The sequence below is a fragment of the Hippoglossus hippoglossus genome, chromosome 21 (genome assembly GCF_009819705.1).
Source record: "Hippoglossus hippoglossus isolate fHipHip1 chromosome 21, fHipHip1.pri, whole genome shotgun sequence".
Lineage (NCBI taxonomy): Eukaryota > Metazoa > Chordata > Actinopteri > Pleuronectiformes > Pleuronectidae > Hippoglossus > Hippoglossus hippoglossus.
This window is the reverse complement of record NC_047171.1, coordinates 14579765-14600922: the sequence shown is the minus strand read 5'-3', so window position 1 is coordinate 14600922 and position 21158 is coordinate 14579765. Positions and strand designations below refer to the sequence as shown.

Genomic DNA, 21158 nt, shown 5'->3' with positions numbered 1-21158 from the left:
GTTTAATCAACATAGTTGTATAATGACATATAAAGCAATAGTATTATTTAGGTTTTTTTACAAATTTATTTTATCAGTGATTATATAAAGGCTAAATATGATAAATGATGTATTACATATTGTTTAGATATACTTTGTAGTGTCTTGTTTTGATCATAAACTAACATGATTATCTTCGTTTCAATAGTAAATGATGTTATATAAATGCCATTAATAGACCTCCTTGGGTATTTAATGTATTTTTAATGAGTTGATAATGAAGTGTTTTTGTTTTATTTCTCTACTGCTGTGCGTCCTGATCCCCTTTTTTTAACAGCAAGGCTTTTCCCCCCAACGGCTCGTAATTAAAAGGAACATATATACACCGGGTCGTTGTTTACAATGGTAGCTAACAGTCAGTATATGAGGGGAGAGGAGGAACTGGAGTGGTGAGTCAGAGAGTGTGGGAGGTGGAAGGGGTGACAGGGGGACTCCAGGCGCCTGTTTCATAATACTACGCACGGTGACGCACAGGGGACGGTGCTGCTCCTCCGCTCCGCTTTGGACCCGTGAGATGTGGATCTCCTTCTGCTCCGCTTCACCCACAACCTGTCCCGACGAATAAATCCCCAAAAAACTGAAAGGAGGCATGTCCGCTCAAGGATTGTTAAGCAGCGTGTTCTCGTGCTCTCTGAGCCCCAAAAGTATCTCCAAGCGCCGGCTGAGGCAGACCCGGAGCCTGGACCCGGTGCTGATGCGACACCACGGCACAGACGCCGAGGAGTCTCCGTACAAGGTCAGTTACCAACAGACGGCTTCAGGTGGATGCACCTGTTTTCAGGTTTGATTTCCTGTCATGTCAGACTGCAGAGGGACTGTTGTTCTCTCCGAATGACTGGACTCAAGAGGACCTGACCCATCTGTCAAGATCAGGTCACTGTCATAAGATTGTAGGAGTTGTTTACATTAAATTATGATTTGACGGTAGAAGTTTCAATGGAGAAAGAGCTCGAAATCACCTTAAAGCTTTGTTATGGTCATTTTTTATGCTGTTGTGATAATTGCATACATACAAATACAAGAATTAAACAGATTCTGTGCGCACAGCTCAACAAGTGGACCTTAAAGGATGTATATCCAAGCACTACTGTCAGTGTTTTCCTTCAATGTCCTTATGAAAACGTTTCAGAGTGAGTTGGCTGCACATTCCATATGCTCTCATGCGATTACCTCATTGTACTGGGAAAGAAATCCTCAAGGAAATGTTTTTTTCTCACATGATTTCAACATCGCCCAGTCTGTGAGTAATAGGACACACATTATGTGTGGACTTCTGATGCAGGAGTTCTATTATAATTGCGTTGCTGTGTCACTGGTTAACTACAAGTGATTCAACTCATTCCTGCTGCTGGAGCTATGTCAGCAGGAGCTCTTGCATGTGCTGACATGCTGGTGTCTGATGGAAGAGGTGTGACCGGAGAACTTTGTCACACTTGGCAAAAGTGTGTCTCACTCAACATGAAAAATATCACATCTATTACAAACTTAAAGGTGGGAAAGTGGTTGTAGATTTACTAATTTCTCGAGCCATATCAAGCTTTTGATTTGATAACATGGTAAACAGCTGCATGATGAAATGATCCCAAGTCGGAAAATTTGTTGATTCTGAATCTGTGCCAAATGCAAAAAACAAAACAAAATTCTGGGTCATTCCATCGTAAATGTTTTCTCTTTAAACTGTTTTCATTTAAAGTGAGTTTTTTTTTTTTAAATCCCTCTTAATCTTCCAGATGTTTTTATGTACTACTTTATTAGAAGGCCAAGATATTTATTTAATTTATCACCACATCATGCAAAGCAATAGTTATTAGTGCAGTAAATGCACAGTTAAAGCACTGGCATTTCTGTTCTTGTAGTTTTTACCAAAGAAAACAAATCACCATTCATATTATTGGATTTTAGGGCCTGTAGACATGAAAGAAGATGGTTCTTGTCTTTATTAGAAGGTGCCTCGCTAAATCTTTTAATAAGCAGAAAACAAGTGGAAATATTTCAACACATGTTTAGTATAAAATTCTTTAAAATGTCCATTTTCATGTCTTTAAATCTCTCGATTTATAGTTTAATAGCTATGTCACATGTTCACAATTTTGGCCAATTTCAGCCAATCTGTGCTGCTGCGCCGAAGCTGGTCCTCATGGTTACACTGTTTGTTTAGTATAATGGAAATGTATCACAGATGTGACACTATAATAGGCTTGTAATGAATACCAGGTATCTGGTCTCTTCTTTCAGCCATCAACAAGAGGCCAGATCCTCACTGAGCCAGAGCCCTTAGAAATGTAATCACAGTAAATCTGAATGAAGCCGATTAATATTGGAGACAGCTCAGTGTCAGAGAGGATATTTAATGTGATTTATAACTTTGGGGAGTGCTCGTTTGCTGCCCACGCCATTATGCTCTGAGAGCTGCTGCACCGCACTCTAGTTTTTACAAAGCATTTTAAAGCCCAAAGAATTAACTTCACTGCAGTTAACAACAGAAATATTACAAAACTGAAGTTCCAGTAGTAGTTCTCATTAATAACTGTTACTTTTTTACTACTGCTAAGACATTTCCAAATAGAGCTCCTAACAGACTGAGGGAAACTCAGCTGCGGTCTAAGGTGTGCAGGTCTCTCCTGGAGACTCACATGACCAAGCTGTCGGCTTACGCTGACAGTAAGTAAATGACTCATTCTGTGCAAACAGTTCATTCAGGGACAATAGTATCCAAGACACAGTCGCAGTAACACGGGGGGAAGTCAGTTGGTCAGGATTTCACCCTCTGCACAAAAACTGCTGCACCTCCAGCCCCACAGCCCCATGCAGCTGCACTTACTATACAAGACTTTATGAGATGTGCGATGTCTCGAGCCATTCAGGCCTCTTGTTAAAATGCATACCAGGCATCAGAGCGTGCTGATGAGGAGTTTATTATCTGTTTGAACCTCAGCGTTTAGCTCATGTGCATTAGATTCAAACCACAACTTGCTGTAGTGCAGTCCCGACACGAAAACACATCCTGTCATAGTGGTATTTGTGATCGATGTCGTAAAATGACCTTATGTTTTCCATAGGCTGGATGTCACTGGGCTCCATTAGAAGCGCAGTAACCCAGGCTCTCAGCAGTCTGAGCTCGGATGAAAAGCAGAGACATCTGGTTTACATGAAGAACGCCTCAACTCTTACTTCTCACAGTACAACAGCATGACCTGATCCTTGGCTACGGTCCCTCAGGCACATATTTCTTCCCACAGGAGACTGGCCGTTTGCATGGCACGGAGCTAAAGCTGCTGGCTCGCAGCCGCAGCATCCAGCCCGCGTCCGCTCGCAGTAACATTACACGGTGACTTGGATGTAAACACCGAGGTAAAATAATTGTTTCAAGCACCTTTGTATGATGACATAACTGACGTATAGTGTATGATCTGCATGATGTATGGGAAAGGCTTTGCCAGCCTCAGTAACTGGAGACTTCCACTGAACAACCAAAACAACTTCTGAGTCTCCCTGATACAGAATATGACTCTGGCGGCATGAAATGGTACCAAATGGGTTGAGTTTTTGGGTTTAAAATGTTCCATTATACTCGTCAGTGGTGATGGAACCTTACAAAGCATTGCACTACAGCCAGGTTCATCACTTTTTTGGGTCCCCTGGAAACATGTCCAGTGTTGTTTTTGCTATTTGCAGCACATTACTGTGTTTGCATGTGTTTGTGTCGGGTTCAGTCACTTGATTTTTTTTACGCTGCACGTGCCTTCGATCTTGGACAACGCCAGGCTTGTGTCAGGTTCGGACACAAAAAACAGAATGCTAGTCGGGTTCGGGTCAGGCTCAGTTGGGTTTGGCCTAACTCTAATCTGTAACTGCAATTTTGTTTACCCATATGAAAAATCTTATTTTACATGATAAAGGAGGCAGAAATGATGTGTATTTATTTTTATACTTAACATAAAAATAAGTATGTTCATTTTCCTAATTCAAGTATTTGCTTGTACTTCATAGTTATTTATAATAAAGTTTGAAGTTAATCTGAAAATTATCAAGCCGCAATTACATTTTTTCCTCATAAGGTTTTAATAACAACTTCGGAATCATTGCCAATTTTTTTTAAATAAAGATATCATACGTATATGTGTTGGTATTTTTATTATCTACTGTAAGCCCCTGAAATCCATGTTGATATGGCTCTATATATATATTACTTTTCCCAAGATCTCTAGTTCTTGTTTCCAGTGCAGTAAAACCTCCTGACCTCCTGGACTCAGTTTACATCTTCTGGCATTTTATTATAAAACTGATCTTGAAGTGTTCTGCATGCCCTTAATTATTATGACAGTATAGGAATCACTGTTCCCTGCAGTTCAGCTACTGTCTGTATGGTGGATCTCCCCAAGTGCATTGGTCACGGCGAAGTTTTAGATTAATTTGAGCTTATTTATGCATTTCATTTTGGGCTGTTCTCGGACTATCCTCTGGACATGAAGACTTTGTGAAATATTGGAACATTTTGCATCCTGGTTAAAAAAAACTTTTAACTGCTCAGTGTCTTTTTCCTTTTTCCACAGTCTGCTGTAACAGTGTCCACGTGAAATTGTGTCTGTGGGAGACGGGGCCCAGGCAGCGTCTCTTGTCATCTTCATTCATTCGGTGTAATGCAAAACACTTCAAGAGATACTTTGTGTGTCGCTCTAAAGAGCCTGATCAGATGCAAAACAGCCTATCTCAACACAGGCTCTCACAAGCCTCCCGTAGGGAAGTGCAGGAACTTATAAAGCCTTTAGAGGGAGTCATTCATCATTCTGATGTCGTGATGAAGTGACCAAATGCGGACATTAATCACTGGGACGTAGATTAAGGGTTCGACACGAGGGAGAATCCAAAGATGTGTGCACAGATCTTATATCAAACGAGTACTGTGGCATGTTGCCTCGTTAGTTAGTTTATGTTGTGTGTTAAAGTAGCTCGGGCTTTTTATTAATATTTAAAATGTTATATTAACGTTATTGTCATTCCCTTCATCTCAGGCTGGAGGAGAGTGAATTAAATGTTATAATCTTCTAGATTATGATCTATTTGTTTTTTACCTGTGTGACGGTTTTTCTCTACATCGGAGTCACTGAAGGCGTTTGTTGATTCATATTATTAATGAAATATAGCTACAAGTTTATTTTCTATTTATTAAACAAAACTGTGAGCCTAATTCTGATTGAACTGTAAACTACACTGTGTGATGAGAGTGTCTCACTACTCCTTAAATATACACAGGCTGAATGATGACCGACGCACAGAGGGTAAAGTCTGTAGTGATTCAGATGAAAACTCGTCTACATTAGTCTGAGCTCTGGAGGAGCTCATATAGCCTGAAGCAGAAGCAGCTTGTAGGAATATGAAAACTGATCTCTGTTACAAAGCTGCAGCCAAACTGTATGTTTTCTCATCCCAGGCTTCCCAATCCAGAACCTCTGTCTCTGCACTAAACCTGCCAAACTCCATATTTCTTCATATTTACGTGTCCTGACTGAGACGAACACTTTTTCTTGTACAATTTGGCAATACTCTTAAACTTGCTGGGCCTGATTCCGGCACTTTGAGTCAGTTACACACTTGTCATGGGAGAATGTACCTGCTCACCAAAGTTGTGCAACAACATGAGGTGTCAGGGACACGGAGTGGTAATGAAACCAGCACCATTCTCCCTATTACAAGTCAATTTACCATCAACATACTTTTTAAGTTATTCAAGATAAGATAAATAAATTGCACATAATCTCACCAAAGGAAATTAAAGACACTGTGCAGTCTTAAGTTTCCTCACAATGAATGACTTTAAGATATTTAAAGTCCATGAGATTTCCACATCTTGGCGTTTGTTATCTGAACATCCAGTCACTAAGCTAAAAACTTCAAACTTGAGCTGGCTGAAGATTAAGCTTCAAGTTGATAATTGATGATTGTGAATACATAACTGGGTGTGTCACATAGCAGCTGCTCACTTTGTCTTTGTTGACTACAATAGAACATCTGATGTGTCTGGGCTTGTAGTGGTGGGGGTTTGCACTTTGACTTTACTATGTACAGCTACATTTTAATCGAAAAAATAATGTTGATAAATGTCTCACATTAAATACTGGAATACGCTTTTATTATTTTAGTATTACTTTATTCAGGCACAGTAAAAGGTTTCAGATTAATCATATTCAGAAGCTCTATTTTCTTTGTTGAATTTTAGAAGTCTGGATGTGGGACAGGAGTAAAACCGTGATATTGGCGCCTGTAAGGATGCAAAAGAAAGTTTAAGATTGTTCTACCATTAGTTTAACAAAGAGAGACAATATTGTCCAAAATCATATTAAATTATTATATAAAAATATGACCGAAGGACATAAATGTGCTCTTAAGAACCATCCTTATTCCATAATAATTTAGATTCTAAAACAATGAGTTTGAAGATTGGAAGAAGGTGTTAAATATCATGTCTTTTTTTTTAATTTTTAAGTGGTTAGGTTTTTTTTGGGGGGGGGGGGGGGGGGTTGATGTAGGGGCCCCCCCAGGTCCCTTTTGCTTGGGGCCCCCAAACGAGCTTGAAACGCCGCTGTTACCTGGTTGTATGTGATCAGGTGAGGCGGCGGAGAGAACAGCGCCCCCCTGTGGTCGTGTTCCTCACTGACTGAGGGTGAAACCAGTCCCTGAACTTGTTGCACTTCTCGGCTGCGTCCAGACCGAGTCCGGCACCACGTGGGTCTGTGTTTGTTTATCTGGGGCGTTTCGCCTGGGGTCTAATGGCGTCGGTTCTCCGCGGAGTCAGTGTGGTGAGACAGCGCGAGCGGTGACATCTCGTCTGTGGTGACCAGTGTTTTGCTTCTGTCTGTTCCTTCCGATGGAGGATCCGCTTCCTCGCCGGAGCATCACCTTCCCTGTGAGTAGCTGCTGCTTCTGTTCTCAAAGTCTCACTGAAGTGGAGGAAATACGGTCAAATGCAAAAATAATCTATCCATGAATTTGCAGATTAACCTGTGATGAAAATAATCTGCACAGTTGATTTAATTATGTGATTAGATGGACTAAAAATAACTTCTCGACTATAATGGATTAAATCATGTCTTTCAACAGTTAAGGCTTTATCTTAAATAATGGTATTGATAGTAAACATCTATGGACACAGAGATGTAACTTTATGTTAAGTTTAAACGTAAACGCGTGTGAGAATAAGAAGTTTAACCTCTTGTTTTTTAAGTGATTTTTCACAATAAACATATTGTAATTTTATGGAAAAGAGACTTCACCTACTCCCCGAGCTATAATAATAATAATAACACATAATGGGCCTTATAATAATAATAATAACAAAAAAATCTACTTCTCGCAAAACAGATTAAGAACGTAATGTATAATTTGTGGTATTTCTTAAATTAGTAAGAGATCTACTCAATGACATCACCTTGAAAGCCGAATAAAACTATAGCGCATGTCGTTGTGTGTGAAACAATGGGTTTACTGGAGTGCCTATTTTAATTTGAAGAACAGGATGTGAGCGATTGACGGACTTTGTGTCGGTGCTGCTAGTTTCCACGTTTTGATGGACACTCCAGGGTTAGGGTGTTTTTGTTTCGTCACCTTTTTGATTTATTTATTACTGAAAAATGAAAAGACAGTGGGTGTGAGGGGAGACAATTAAATCTACTCTAAACAAACTGCAGACAGGACACAAGGGCACTTTTCTTTATTCTTTATTTAACCAGGAAGGTCCATCTCTGGTGTCCTGGTTCAACACGGGCAGCATTGAAGTATAAAACATGAAGACAAGCAGGGACAAGTAACACAGAAACTGAAACACAGCAAACCATGGAAAACGCTTGCATAATGCCCCCATTGAATGGCTTCCTGAGAACTGAGGAATATTCATCGCCTCCCTGGATCTGGCTCGAGTGCGGCTGCTTGGTGTAATCTCAGCTCTCAATCTGGCTTTATTGTAGGAACTACCTTGCACGTTTCCTGTCTTTGTGTTCCAGGGGTGGCTCATGAAATCTCTAGGTTTCAGGGAGGCTCGGACTTAATGTGCACCCTGCTGTGTATGCACTGAAATGCCAGGGAGTTTAGATGAGTTTGAATTATTCATTAAATCAGTAAGATTTGTACTTGCATGATTCTTGCTGTTCTGGGTTTGCACCCTGATGGTTGAATGCACGTATTGTAAGTCGCTTGGGATAAAAGCGTCAGCTAAATGATATGTAATGTGAATATAATGATAATGATGACAAATCTAATAATTCTAAATAATTATCATTGACATATTTGAAGGAATTCTTTATTGGTGGCTTTATTGTAAAATTATAAAAATGACTTCATAATTCATTTAAAAGGATAAAGTATTTGATTTGTCAGTAAGATAAGAATCAGTAGCTTCTTTGACTCTGACTGTTTACCAGGTTAGTGGATTTGTGTGTATTGGACTCACTCATCCATCTCCTGACAGGTATAATACGATACAAGCGAGTTTCGGTGTTGTTCACTCACGTTTCGTGTCTGGACGGGGCGAACTGAAACCTGTTGCTATGACGAGAAAGCGCAAGGTTTTTTTTTTGGGGGGGGGGGGTAAAATATTGTACGCAATGATTTTTAAGGAAGTCACTTTGCTGACGGAGAGTAAGTGTGGGAACGCAGTTTACCATCGCATCAGATACGAGGAACATGCCCACTCCCATGCAGTCACAGCAGAGGAATGTCCGAAAGAAATGGGCAGATAACAGCAGACACGGCATAACTCTTTGCATTTGACATGGACTACAGTACAAATAGTGGCCGACATGAAACTGTTTCCTCTGTATTTTCCTGTACTGTATTTTGGTGCTTTTTCTGGTCGTGTGTTTGTCCTGCATCACTTACATGAAGGAATAACAGTGTTGAGTCTGTGTGGCCCCTCACCCTGTGCCTGTGTTTGTTTCTGCCGCTGCATGGTTAAGTAGGTTTCTTTTAAAATGCAGAATTACAAGGAGATGTGGATTCAAGGTACCAAGTATATCAGTTGAATACCTAACAATAATGTAAATGACCGTTATCTCGGGTACTAGTTAAAATTTACACTTCAGAAAGGAAGCTACTGTCTGTCTGAACTCATGCTGACAATTCATAGGTAGTGAGAATTTAGATGGATGGGTGTTTTGTTTTTTTGGTGTAATTTGAGTATCTTAATATTTTGGACTGTTGCTCATATATTTTTTATTTAGTGCCAAATGATTAATTGATGATCAAGCCACTCATACATTCATACAGTGCATCTATGTGCAGCACTTTCTCCATCATGGATCAATCACACCCTCCTGGCACCGTCATCAGATAGTGGGGGTTCACTATCTTGCCCGAGGACACTTTGGAACACAGAATGTCCAGGAGGTCGGCGGGTCGATCCCAGTCAAACCGCCGACCTGCTGGTTAGTGGACACCTGTGATGAAAGGAATGATTAGTGAAGGCCCACGGTTATTATAATATGGACTGAAATAGCCATATTAACAAATATCATGTCTTTGTGCAGTTAAGGCATTAGTTTGCTAATGGTATTAGACACAAGTTACATTATTTCTCACCTGCTTCCCACACACAAACTGCGCACAGGCTGGTGACCACTGCCTCTGTGCTCTGGACAAACAGCCGCGATGTCTCCGTCATCTCGTGTCCTCCAATGCGTATTTATACTGTACTGTATGTCTACCCAAAAAAAAAAAAGTGTGCTACCGTCGAACAGTCCTAATTCTGATTTAATGCGAGTGAGCCACTTTAGTGTAAGCCTTATCCTGATAATGAGTTACTAAGCCTCTTTGGTACATGGCTCATATGATTGGCTTGACTGTGCGGGATCAAAGCGCCGTAATCTCCGGCATGGAGATGCTCAAAGGTTGAGGATTTCAGATGATATTATTTGCCCCGTCATTAGTACAGTTCTAAAGCCGCAGGGTGACTCATCTGCAGCGAGGTTTGCTAATGAAGTATTGTTCATGATTTACACTTTATATTCCATTTGGCTATTTTAAAATGAGACGATCTACACAGTTTCGCTGCTCTTTTCTTGTAAAACATTCAGCTTTTGGTTTTTTGAAATTACTTACAAAAAACTGTTACTCTCTTTTCCGGGGACACAGAAGTTGTGTCAGGCTGTTTGTCCTAATGTCATGACCTCTCAATTCTCACTTAGTACAATCAGAAAAAACACATTTATGTGAGTCAACAAAAAACGCACAGTACAAAGTTCTGCTTGCTAACACAAAGTAGTTGACACCTCTGAAAACAAACTGTCAGTTTCTGTCAGGGGAAACAGCAGATTAATGTCGTCGTCGTCTTCTTCAGCTGACAAGTGAAGCAGAGAGACCTGTCAGTTCCTCGCTCGCTGGGGGTCTGAGGAGAGTCGGTCATGAACCTAACATGTGACAGCAATGATAGATGTTTCTGATGTGTGTGTGTGTGTGTGTGTGTGTGTGTGTGTGTGTGTGTGTGTGTGTGTGCGTCCTCAGGGTGACTTCACCTGGAACAGCGTGTCAGGATGCAGCGTTGGCCTGAAGCCAGTCCACTTGCAAAGCCTCTCAGAGCTGGAAAGGGTTCGCCTCCAGGATGTGGCCTTTAGGCGATTGCTCCGGGATCGCGACCTCGGCTGCCACATCACCATCCCTAAATGTATTTGAACGCAAACAAACACACACACACACAAACACACAAACACACACACATAGTCCCCTTCTCACAGGCAAAAATCTTGTGACAGAATGTTTTATATATTATTTCGAGCAGCGTAAAGGACGAGAAACGTTCCCTCTCTTTCTTCTTGCTGTGTAAAAGGTTTAACGCTCATGTTGCTTGATTGATTTCATTTCCTTCACTACACAGCAAAGGGCCGAGTCATTGCTGACCCCTGAGAACACTTAAAAACAGTTTTCTTTCTTATCCATACGTAAAGTATGGGGAAAATGAACAAAAAGCATTCTCCTCGATTGTGTTATGAATCATGAGTTGCGTTCCACATCTTTGTCGTGACTTTTCTGCAGTTTTCCTGTGTTCGTCAACTCCTCTGAATTAGGAAATGAGTCTAAGAACTTAAGGTGGAGCAAGTAAAAACTGGAACATGGTAGGATTTTTGTTAAACTGTGTTACCGTTGTCTGTTTTCAGGCCACAAGCCCAAAAAATCCCTCAAGAAGAAGTTGGATTCTTTATCGAAAGAGAAGAGTAAAGACAAAGGTAATGTGGGTTTAAATATATTCTTAATTATCTCTATATATGTAGTCAAGTCAGAGTTTGTTTATATAGTACGTTTAAAATGACCACACTTCACAGGCTTGAAATACGAAAATAAAAGGATATACAAATGTAAATTAATAGAAAATACAAAAGCAATAAAACATTAAACATCATAAATATTTGAGAATCAAATGTAGCACAAAAGCAGATGAAATCAAGGTCTCAAACTCAACTCAAATTGAAAGCGAGCGAGAAGAAGTGGGTCTTCAGCAATGATTTCAAAGTTTCTATGGTCTGAGCGGTTCTGATATGAAGAGTTAAACTGTTCCAGAGATTAGATGCAGCCAATGCAAAGGCCCGGTCACCCCTTATATTTAAACCTGTATCTCGGGACATGCAGAGACATCAGGTCAGTTGACCTCAGTACTTGGGATGGAGTATGTTGAATACTGTAGTATTAGTTTAGTAGTAGTAGTAGCTTGTATTAGTCCAATTTGCCTTTTGTTAAGTAGGTTTCAGGGTCTTGTTGCAGCATCACACGTTTAAATTCTAGTGTGGATATTAATTTCCAGCCTTCTCTGATACTTGAAAAGAGTGGATTTGATCCTTTTGGCTGAACCTGCGTTGACTCAGTGCAGTCGGTCGTCCTCAGTTGTTTATACTCACTGAGAACCCAGCGATCAGAATCTTTACAGTTCGGCAAAAGACGTCTCAGAGGGAGCGGTGCTCTTCAACCGCCACTCAGCCCCGCCCCGCTGCAACAATCTGGCAGGAAAGTGATGTTCTCTGTCAGTCGGGGGAAATAACAAAAACAATCTTAAGTGGTGGCACATTCATTAAAGCGTATCCTCAGGCAGGGCCGGCCCCTTCTTTCCTCTTTTTCCGTGTTTGTTTACAGAGGCATTTCAGAAAGTATGTGCTCCCTGATTCTTGAATACTGACTGTGCATTTCAGAGCATGCTCTCTGAATTACTCATTTATTTTGAGCAGCGTCTGTTTAAAAGTCAAAGTTTGTATACAAAGAATGATGCTGTTGAGCAGAAAAAGTTTGATCCATGACACACCCACGTCTATAGAGTAATTTAACGTTTCCCCGTTGACTTGGAGCCAAAGAGATGAACTTTAAGTCTTCCTGTCTGTCTCTCTCTCTCTCTCTCTCTCTCTCTCTGCCCTCTCGTACAGAGGCCGTGCCCCAGGCGTTTGGCATTCCGCTGTCGCAGGTCATTTCAAACGACCGCACGCACAAGCAGCGGCACGATCTCCCGCGGGAGGAGCACAGTGACCCCTCCGAACTGATGTTATCCTTCCTTCACCTCACCTCCAGCTTCAAAAGGGCCAATAAAGAGCTCTCCAGCAGCACGTCGTCGCTCAGCTCCGCCTCCGAGACCCCGAACGAGTTTCCTCCCCTGAGCGCGCCGGACGCAGCCCCGCGGACACGCAGGAGGGTAGGCTTCTCCGTCAACACACCCGATCTGTCCAATCACACTTTAGGATTCTCTGGGAATTCGCAGCTTTTCTGAACAGTCAACTCACTGGGCGGATAAACGGCTGCACCTTATTGTGTCACTGGCAGCGGTGGCTGAATTTGTGGTTGTCACCCATCTGCTTGACAGGGTGGAGTGTCTGTGGATTGCATCACTGACCTTGATGATAACCAGTCTCGGCTCTTGGAGGCCCTCCAGCTGTCTCTGCCAGAAGAGGCAGCTGGCAAAAGGAAGAAGCGCCACGACAAAAAGCTCAGCCTTAACCCTATTTACAGACAGGTGCCCAGGGCGGTGGATCTCTGCTGCCAGCACCTGGAAAAACACGGTACACGTAATCAGAGTTATTATCAAAAGTAACTGTGTGCAAATTGTGCAGGACACAGTTTGTAAATCATCCAATTTAAATCCATTTGATGATAATGTTTAGCCACAATCTTGGCACTAAGCGAGCATCTTTGTGTTCAGGCCTGCAAACGGTTGGAATATTCCGGGTAGGGAGTTCCAAGAAGAGAGTACGACAGGTGAGGTTTCTTCACTTTGCTCAAGTTGCATCAAGCCGTGAGCAACATATTCGCCTCATTAACTGTCCCAATGCTTCCTCCAGCTGCGTGAGGAGTTTGACCAGGGGTGGGAGGTGAGCCTGGATGAGGAGCACAGTGTCCACGATGTCGCTGCGCTGCTGAAAGAATTCCTCCGAGACATGCCCGATCCGCTGCTGACCAGAGAACTGTACACTGCCTTCATCAACACAATGTGTGAGGAGAAAACACATTCTGTACACCTCACACACACACAACAACAACAACTCGCACAATTCTTCTGTGATTCATTTGAAAACTAATGTCAACCTGTGGCTTGTTTTTCTGCAGTGCTGGATCATTCGGAACAAGAGAGCGCCATCCAGCTCCTGATGTTTCTGCTTCCTCCCTGTAACAGCGACACGCTGCAGCGTCTCCTCTGCTTGCTGTCCACTGTGGCTGCACACGCTGAAGACAGCCTGGACAGCGAGGGACAGGAGGTAAAGAAACTCGACATGCCCAGTTTTTTATGGCAGTGTAACAAGTGTGGTCTGTAACAAGGTCGCAGACACATTTTATCAAGGCCCTAGTCATGAAGTGAACATTGGGGGGGGGACCAAAATCTCACAACTTGTTATTAACATGAGATGAATTCATGTTTAATACTGTATTGTAAGTCTAATGTGTGCTTGGTAATTTATACATGTTTATGTGTATTGTATATAACTTTACATATTTATTTTTTATATTTTTAAAAATACAATTACATAAGTATATGAAATTATAAAACATTTACATAAATATCTTTAAATTAGCATGTATACATTAGACTTAAGACATAAGACGGCAAACACATTAGGGCCCACAATCTTTCATATTTTATTGTATTATTTTTTAATGAACAGTTATTACAGTTATTTTAGCAAAAGGTTTCGCAAATTGGTTTTGATTGATCCTACACTAACCTTCTCTTCAGTTATCTCTTCTCCTCCTCCCCTCCTCCACTCTTCTCTTCTGCTCTCTCTTCTCCTCATCTCCTCCTCCCCTCCTCTCCACTCCACTCTTGTCTTCTCCTCTCTCTTCTCCTCCTCTCCTCCTCCACTCCTCTCCACTCCACTCTTCCCTTCTCCTCTCTCTTCTCCTCTCCTCTCCTCTCCTCTCCTCTCCTCTCCAGTCATCGTTTTTTCTTGCCGTCATAGAACAATAGTTTTATTATTATTATTCGGCCAGTTTACAATTCAGTTTATTGGGGGGGCAGATTTGATCATATTAAACATTGGGGGGGGAGTGTCTATTTTATACAAACACAAGGTCAAATAGTTTTCGAAAAACAAAGCAGCCGTCAAAGAATAATGCTGTAATTTTACAATTTCAATGGGATTACAATGAATCCCAACAGGCCTCAAAAGGCAGTAAGACAGATGTTTGTCACAGCTGCAGCTTCTAATTTGAAGAAAGTGCTTTGCCAACGCGTAGCACCAATATGCACGATGATCCATTGTGGGAATCGCGACTAAATGATGCACAACCAGCTTCGCCCTGCTTAACAATAACTACACAAACATTGTGCCTCTGCGAGCATCATTTCTGTTCAGTCATAATTTGTTATTTCCTCCAGCTGATGTGTTGTAACCATGAAGTGTGGGGAAATGTCACATTGTGGGGAAACGCTCTGTGAACAGACTGCCTATCACACCATCTACACATTTGCATCTTTTCACTCTGCACCTTCCAGATAATGTATTTTCCATTCCATCTATTCCAGTCAGGACTTTGTCTGGTGAACCATTTCTGCCATGCACATTGAAATAGCTGGTTACAAGTTCTGAGATAAGCGCTGTGACTACTCAGTATATGATTTATTTTCATCACTGCGACATTTCTATATTCCGTTTGACTCCATATTTCTATGCATAGCGTGATGTGTTGAAGTATGAACTCATTGTCCTTTAGTGCATCACGACCTTGCACTTTGCACGCACCATTGCAGTTCTGCTGGTGAATGTGGATCCAAAGGCCCTTTTGTGTTTAATCTTCTTTTTTGAACACTAACAATCCCAATGGAGATACTTACTTTCTCATGCATTCAAAACCAGTTAATTCCTGACCTCGGTTCCTACAGCACACATACTCTTATATTAAGGGAATAGACTGCTTGGTCTTGGTTTGTGTTACGTGCACATTCCCAACATAACCTAGGTGCGGGGGAGAGTCTGTCTACTGTAAAAGAATCTTGATACGTAAGTTACTTGATGCATATAAGAGTTTTCATGCATGAGGAATGAAAAGACAACGATTTGACTCAGTAGAGCGCATACCTCTGGATCTCCACCTCTAAGATCCAAGCAACGTTAAATTCGCTAGACCTGGATGTTTGTTTGGATCGGCACAAATTCCCGGATCCACCCCCGATTCCAGATCTGCGCCAACATTTAATGGGTTTTTCCTTGTGCCCCACCAATATACAAAATTTCATGGATATCGGTGGAGTAGATTTTGCGTAATCCTGCTTACTAACAAACAAATAAAAACATAACTTCCATGGTGGAGGTAGTAATCTAGAAAAGTTGAACTCCATTGTTCCCAGTCATGTTGGTAAATCTGCTGAATAAGATTGTTTTTTGTTTTAGCTTCATGAGTATTGGTTAAAAAAGAAATATAGATCAAACTGATTTCACTTGGCTTACTCAGATTCTTACATTTCTGTAACTTCAGAACTGTCATCCCCCCCCCCCCCCCCCCCCCCCTCCCCCCAATATCTAAACATCCAGCGAAAGTGTCTGTACATGCATGTGTGTTCGTGTTCGGACTCTCCGGTCATATAAATTCTGTCTTCTGTCTTGTTAAGGTGACAGGAAACAAGATGACATCACTCAATCTGGCGACCATCTTCGGACCCAACCTCTTGCACAAGCAGAAAAAGGACAAAGAGTTTGCGGTGCAGAGTTTTGCCCGTGCAGAGGAGAGCACGGCCATCATCAGCGTGGTCCAAAGGATGATCCATACGTACCATTCGCTGTTTATGGTAAGAAGTGGCCAGTGAAAACCAAAACTCACGCAAACAGGGCTTCTACCTTTATGTTTCCTTGCTTTTCACTAGAAGCGTAACAGTAATCAAAAGGAATTCAGAAGTAAGTAAAAGCCCATCAGACAGTTTCTCTGCATCATTAAAGCTGCTTTTCTAAACGATCGTTCATTATTTTCTCTTTAAATCATACAAGTATCATGAGGTTCCTCTTACAGAGCATATTGTAAACGTAGATAATACCGTAGTAAATACTGGGAACAAAAAAACTTTAACTTTTTAATGAAATGTTCTGCTCTGGTGCTAATTAGTTATTTGCATCCAGCGCAGACACAGTAATTAGTTACAATGGAGAGGTGTGTGATTGTTCATTTCAGGTCAGTTGAAGTGTGATTAATTAAACACTGTAATTTTTAGAACTGTCACCGTTTAGTATGAGCCTGTGTGAGACAGAGTTTTGGTTCCCGCAGGTTCCCGCCGACCTGCAGAATGAGATGCTGATGAGTTTACTGGAATCAGATCCGGATGTTGTCGATTATTTGCTCAGGAGGAAGGGGTCGCACTGCTCGTGAGTTTCCACCTTTTTGTCTCGCGTGTTCATCGCTCATGATTACAGTCGTGTGCAATTTTAAGATACCGTGCTCTTTATGCAAACTGTTTTGGGGTCTCAGAGCAGAAGAGTCCTTCTCCCCGACTGAGCGACGCTTGTCCAGTGACTCCAAAGCATCGAGTGGAGAGGTGTCTCCCTACGACAACAACTCTCCTGTCCTGTCGGATGGGCCGCTGTGGAAATACCCAGAGGGCACGAGTCCTCTCTCAGACAGAGTCCCCCGACTGTCTGCTAATTCAAAAGACAGATCGGGCAGCACCTCTCCGACACTTTCTAAAGGTGAACTAAATTCAATGCAGCATGTGGTATTATATGATACTGTAGCATATGGTCAGCATTATTATAATTAGTGTCTTTTAAAAGATTAGTTTGACATTTTGTTGAATGTTTTGATGATATTCAGATGTGGAGATTAATGCTACAAACGCACAGAAAGCCTGACATTCGATGCAAGAACCTTCTTTCAGTGAGTCGGCAGCGCGAACCACTGTAAGAATATATATATTCTAAAGAGTCATATAACATAATCTATATTTTTGTTGTCTTTATACTGAGGAGATTAGCTGTTTTCCCTGTAGTTTTAATTTATATACATGTGATTGTGGTAACGTTATTCCCATCTAAGTCCCTCTGAGAAGGTGAGTGAGCTTATTTCCAAAAATGTTGAACTACATCTTGAATCTGTGTCCATGGTGATTTTCACAACACAGAAACACACGCCCTGTTAAACTAAAGTAAATAATCCTCTGAATTCTTTTGTCTCTCTCAGCGGCCTCAACTATTTCTGGCAGTGACAATTTCTGGGACACCTGGCACGAGCTGTTAAACAAAGATTTCAGCGGCCGTCACGTCACTGGTAAGGCGACCCTCTTTACTTTAAGTTGTTGCAGAGGATTTATGGGATACGTGATGAATGCTGGGTGTTAATGAACGCTTTCTCCCAGGCTCCCTCGGAGACGTGTCGGAGTGTGAGTCGTATGGATCTTCAGAGGGGCTGAGCAGTCACCAAGGTAACCACAAGTTGCCCGTCGGACCAACCCACAGCTCATTGGGTGTGCTGGAATGCAGACCACACCTCCCGGTGACTCGCCGCAGCAGCGGGCCTGACCAGCAAGGACAGAGACGGTCGGGATCGTCGTTACATCAAGGGCTGAGCAGCCAATCAGGAGCCATTAGCTCAGACGACTTAGCGGCAAGGACAGGAAACCCTTCATGTCCGTTATTAAAGGTCAGGGTGGGGAGTTTGTCTCCCCTTCACTACTCCCGACCTCTGAGGGAGACCCATATATCTCACTCCACGCCCTCCCTCTTCACGTGTCCGTCTGACCCGCACACACCCCAACAGTCCCAGCAGAGCTCTGCTTCCCAGACTGGAGATATGACAGACGCCTCCAGACATGGACAACGAAAGTCCAGTACGCCAGACTGGCAGACAGAGAGGTGGCATATATGGCAGATACTGTCAAAGGAAAACTCCGAGGCCCTGCCGGAAACCTTGGTGTGATGCACAAGTTGACTCTAAACTACAGTGAAGATAATGTTTAGATCTTTCTTTTTATATCATAAGATGCTGAAATGCGTCTATTTATGTTTAATTTCAGCACCAGTTCACGTTTGTATCTTTTATAGGCTCGTAGAACTTTGCACCGACTTTTTTTTTTTTTAAATTGCTTTATGTAATTTGGTTATGTATCCATCCAAAATAGAAAAACTCGTATTAGACTCGAATGTCATAATCACACTTGAATGTTATTGATGCCTAATTTGAAGCCATGAATGTTTTTTTAATGCTGAATGTAAATATACAACTTTACAGTTTGTTTTTGATATGTATTCAATCTACTTTAATTTTGATTTAACTATAGGATCCAATTGTAATCTTCTTAGTAGCGGAAATTCTGCAGCCTATTTACCATCTGAGGCGTTATTTATTTCATTCAGAAATCTGAAACTAGAGATATATATTAATCTATACATTATATGATATACTCTATTTATATTATATTTCTAGATTTGAATGAAGTGTGTTAATTGTCACATATAAGCACTCATTTTCTCTTCATACACTCCTGGACCTTTTCTGTTTGCGATGCAGCGATCACTGTTAAGCAGCAGCACTTACACAGATTTATATTATCTGTAAATTGACAATACTTTGTTATTTAATTATCTTTCTTTTCTCCAGTCGCCGCTTAATACATCAACTGTGATTTGTTCCTCATTTTTCTCCTTAAACTAATATCAGCCTCTCCCGTCTGATACATCTAAATGAAATGGAAACTAAAGCACTTAAAGTGAATTGTTATCGTTATTATTTGCTGTTATCATTGCCTTGGTTTTTTATTGGCCAGGCTCCCGAGGACACAACAGCTAGTCTGTTGATATTAGTCTAAGTTTGTTTTAGCTCCTACACCACAGCCGTATTCCAAGTTTAGCAACAATTAAACATGCAGTTGTGATGTGGTATGAGATCCTCAACACTCATAATTCATAAGACCCCTCTGTTACTTCAGACTGGAGTCGCACTTAACCGAAACTTAGTGCTATGGTATTGCAAATCATACTCATGCCTATTTATGTGTATGCATCTACATCACTGCAAAGAAATACAAGGTAATTGTATTATACAAAGAAAATAGAACCTGATGGGATTCTCTGTCTGTTCCCATCGTATCCTTGTGGGAAATTAAGACATGTGGGTTTTATTCTATGCTTTTATTACTATCTCCTACATATTGATTTATACCATTGAGGGAAACTGACCTTCCACTGGGGGGGTTTATTCACAGGTCAGTTAATTGTGGTTGATCTGGATTCTTCTCTTAGGTGAAACAATTACAACATCAGCCACAAGAGAGCAGCATAAGACCAGGAAACTGTAACCCAGGTGTAATATCGATGTGTCATGACTCATCGCACAGTGAACAGCTGGTAGTTAGATTTAATTCTTGTTAAACTCCCTTTACCAGCCGTGACGGGGACAGTGGTAGTTTCAGGTATTTTTCATAATACACAATCTCTTTTAGAAGTACGTTTTGTTCTGTCAACAATAATTCTTCACGGGGATACAAATTTGAAAACTGAGCTGAGATGATGAATATAGAGTAAAATATGACAAAATATGATCATTTAAAGTACTGGACATGCAAGAAGTACTCACAGTGAGTATGCAGTAATGCAAAACAAATGATTACTTTCCTTAAAGTGATGTTCTTTATCACTTTAAGGAATTGTGTAATTTATTAGTTTGACTTTTAAAGTATTACTTGATTCCAAAGCCACTTACAAGTGTGCACTAAATGCTAAATCTGTCAAATAAGACAAAGTACAAGGAATTCAGCTGGAGAAATGTCACAGTAGGTGCAAGTAAAGCATGTAAGGGTGTAAGAGGAGGAGGTGATCTCAGAAGAAAAGACGAGTCCTTGAGAGATTCCTGCAGATAAAGAGGGACGCCCCCTCACTCGAAGCATAAGTCATAAGTAAGCTGATTATCTTTTGACAGTGAAGCTCTTCGCCCTGATATGAAACTCATCCCTTGCTAAAACAAAGCCGGGGGATTTCCTCAGCACTGCAAATTCCGGATTTTACTTTCTGGCTCCGCAGCTGTGTGTGGGCCGAGCTGTGTTTGGCCACCGCTTAGTCACATTCTGATGAGAGCACGGAGACAGAGCAGAACAGGATATCTGGATGCGTTTTACTGAGAATCCAACCTCACGGTTGTTTGCTTTTACTCGTGCATCTGCATCACAGTTGCACCAGATTTTCTCGACGCTCATTATCCTGATCACTAACAGCTCAAACATGAGGGGGAAAAATCACCTGGAGATGCTTTGTTTAGTTCATTTGTGACCTGCCTCCTGAAAACAAACAGTCAAGATCGAATATTTCATTTGGCGTCTTATCTTTCTGCAGCACTGATGGATGTGAAATGATCCTCTGGCAGAGGGCCGCGACTGTTCCCAGCCGGGGGTCCATCCGGTCTGAGTGCACTCGCTGGCATCAGGAGCAGCTGCAGGGAGGACGGAGGAAGGTCGCAGACCAAAATGAGGCTGAATGTCCAGAAACAAGAGAGCGGCGGCCCCGGGGCCTCAAGGTCGAGATTGATGTACAAATCTCCGAAGAGCGAAAAACGGGGCTCAATGGAGCTCATTAGGCACAAGATACCTTTAAAGCAAATGCTACCAAGCCTCAGTACATTGTCTATCATTTATTACCAAAACCTGGATTTAAGATGATAAAATCAGCTTTTCATTCACTTGCCGTTCATTTTAA

The 21158-nt window shown here is 41.6% G+C and overlaps 1 protein-coding gene across 2 annotated transcripts; it reads left to right on the top strand.

The window, feature by feature from the left end:
• The first annotated feature begins 464 nt into the window (after positions 1-464).
• On the top strand, positions 465-19531 carry LOC117755078 (rho GTPase-activating protein 6-like). 2 transcript variants are annotated; one of them, XM_034574583.1, is made up of 13 exons: positions 465-775; positions 10531-10690; positions 11181-11249; positions 12432-12694; positions 12863-13058; positions 13199-13254; positions 13338-13488; positions 13603-13751; positions 16100-16276; positions 16747-16844; positions 16948-17165; positions 17656-17742; positions 17831-19531. In XM_034574583.1, the coding sequence occupies exons 1-13, from the start codon at positions 629-631 to the stop codon at positions 18388-18390; spliced, it is 2331 nt and encodes a 776-aa protein (XP_034430474.1). In that variant the 5' UTR covers positions 465-628; the 3' UTR covers positions 18391-19531. The 2 variants fall into 2 exon arrangements, with proteins under 2 accessions (XP_034430474.1, XP_034430475.1); XM_034574584.1 differs by lacking the exon at positions 465-775 and adding an exon at positions 6698-6943 and having other exon boundaries at positions 17831-19529.
• Positions 19532-21158: the final 1627 nt, after the last annotated feature.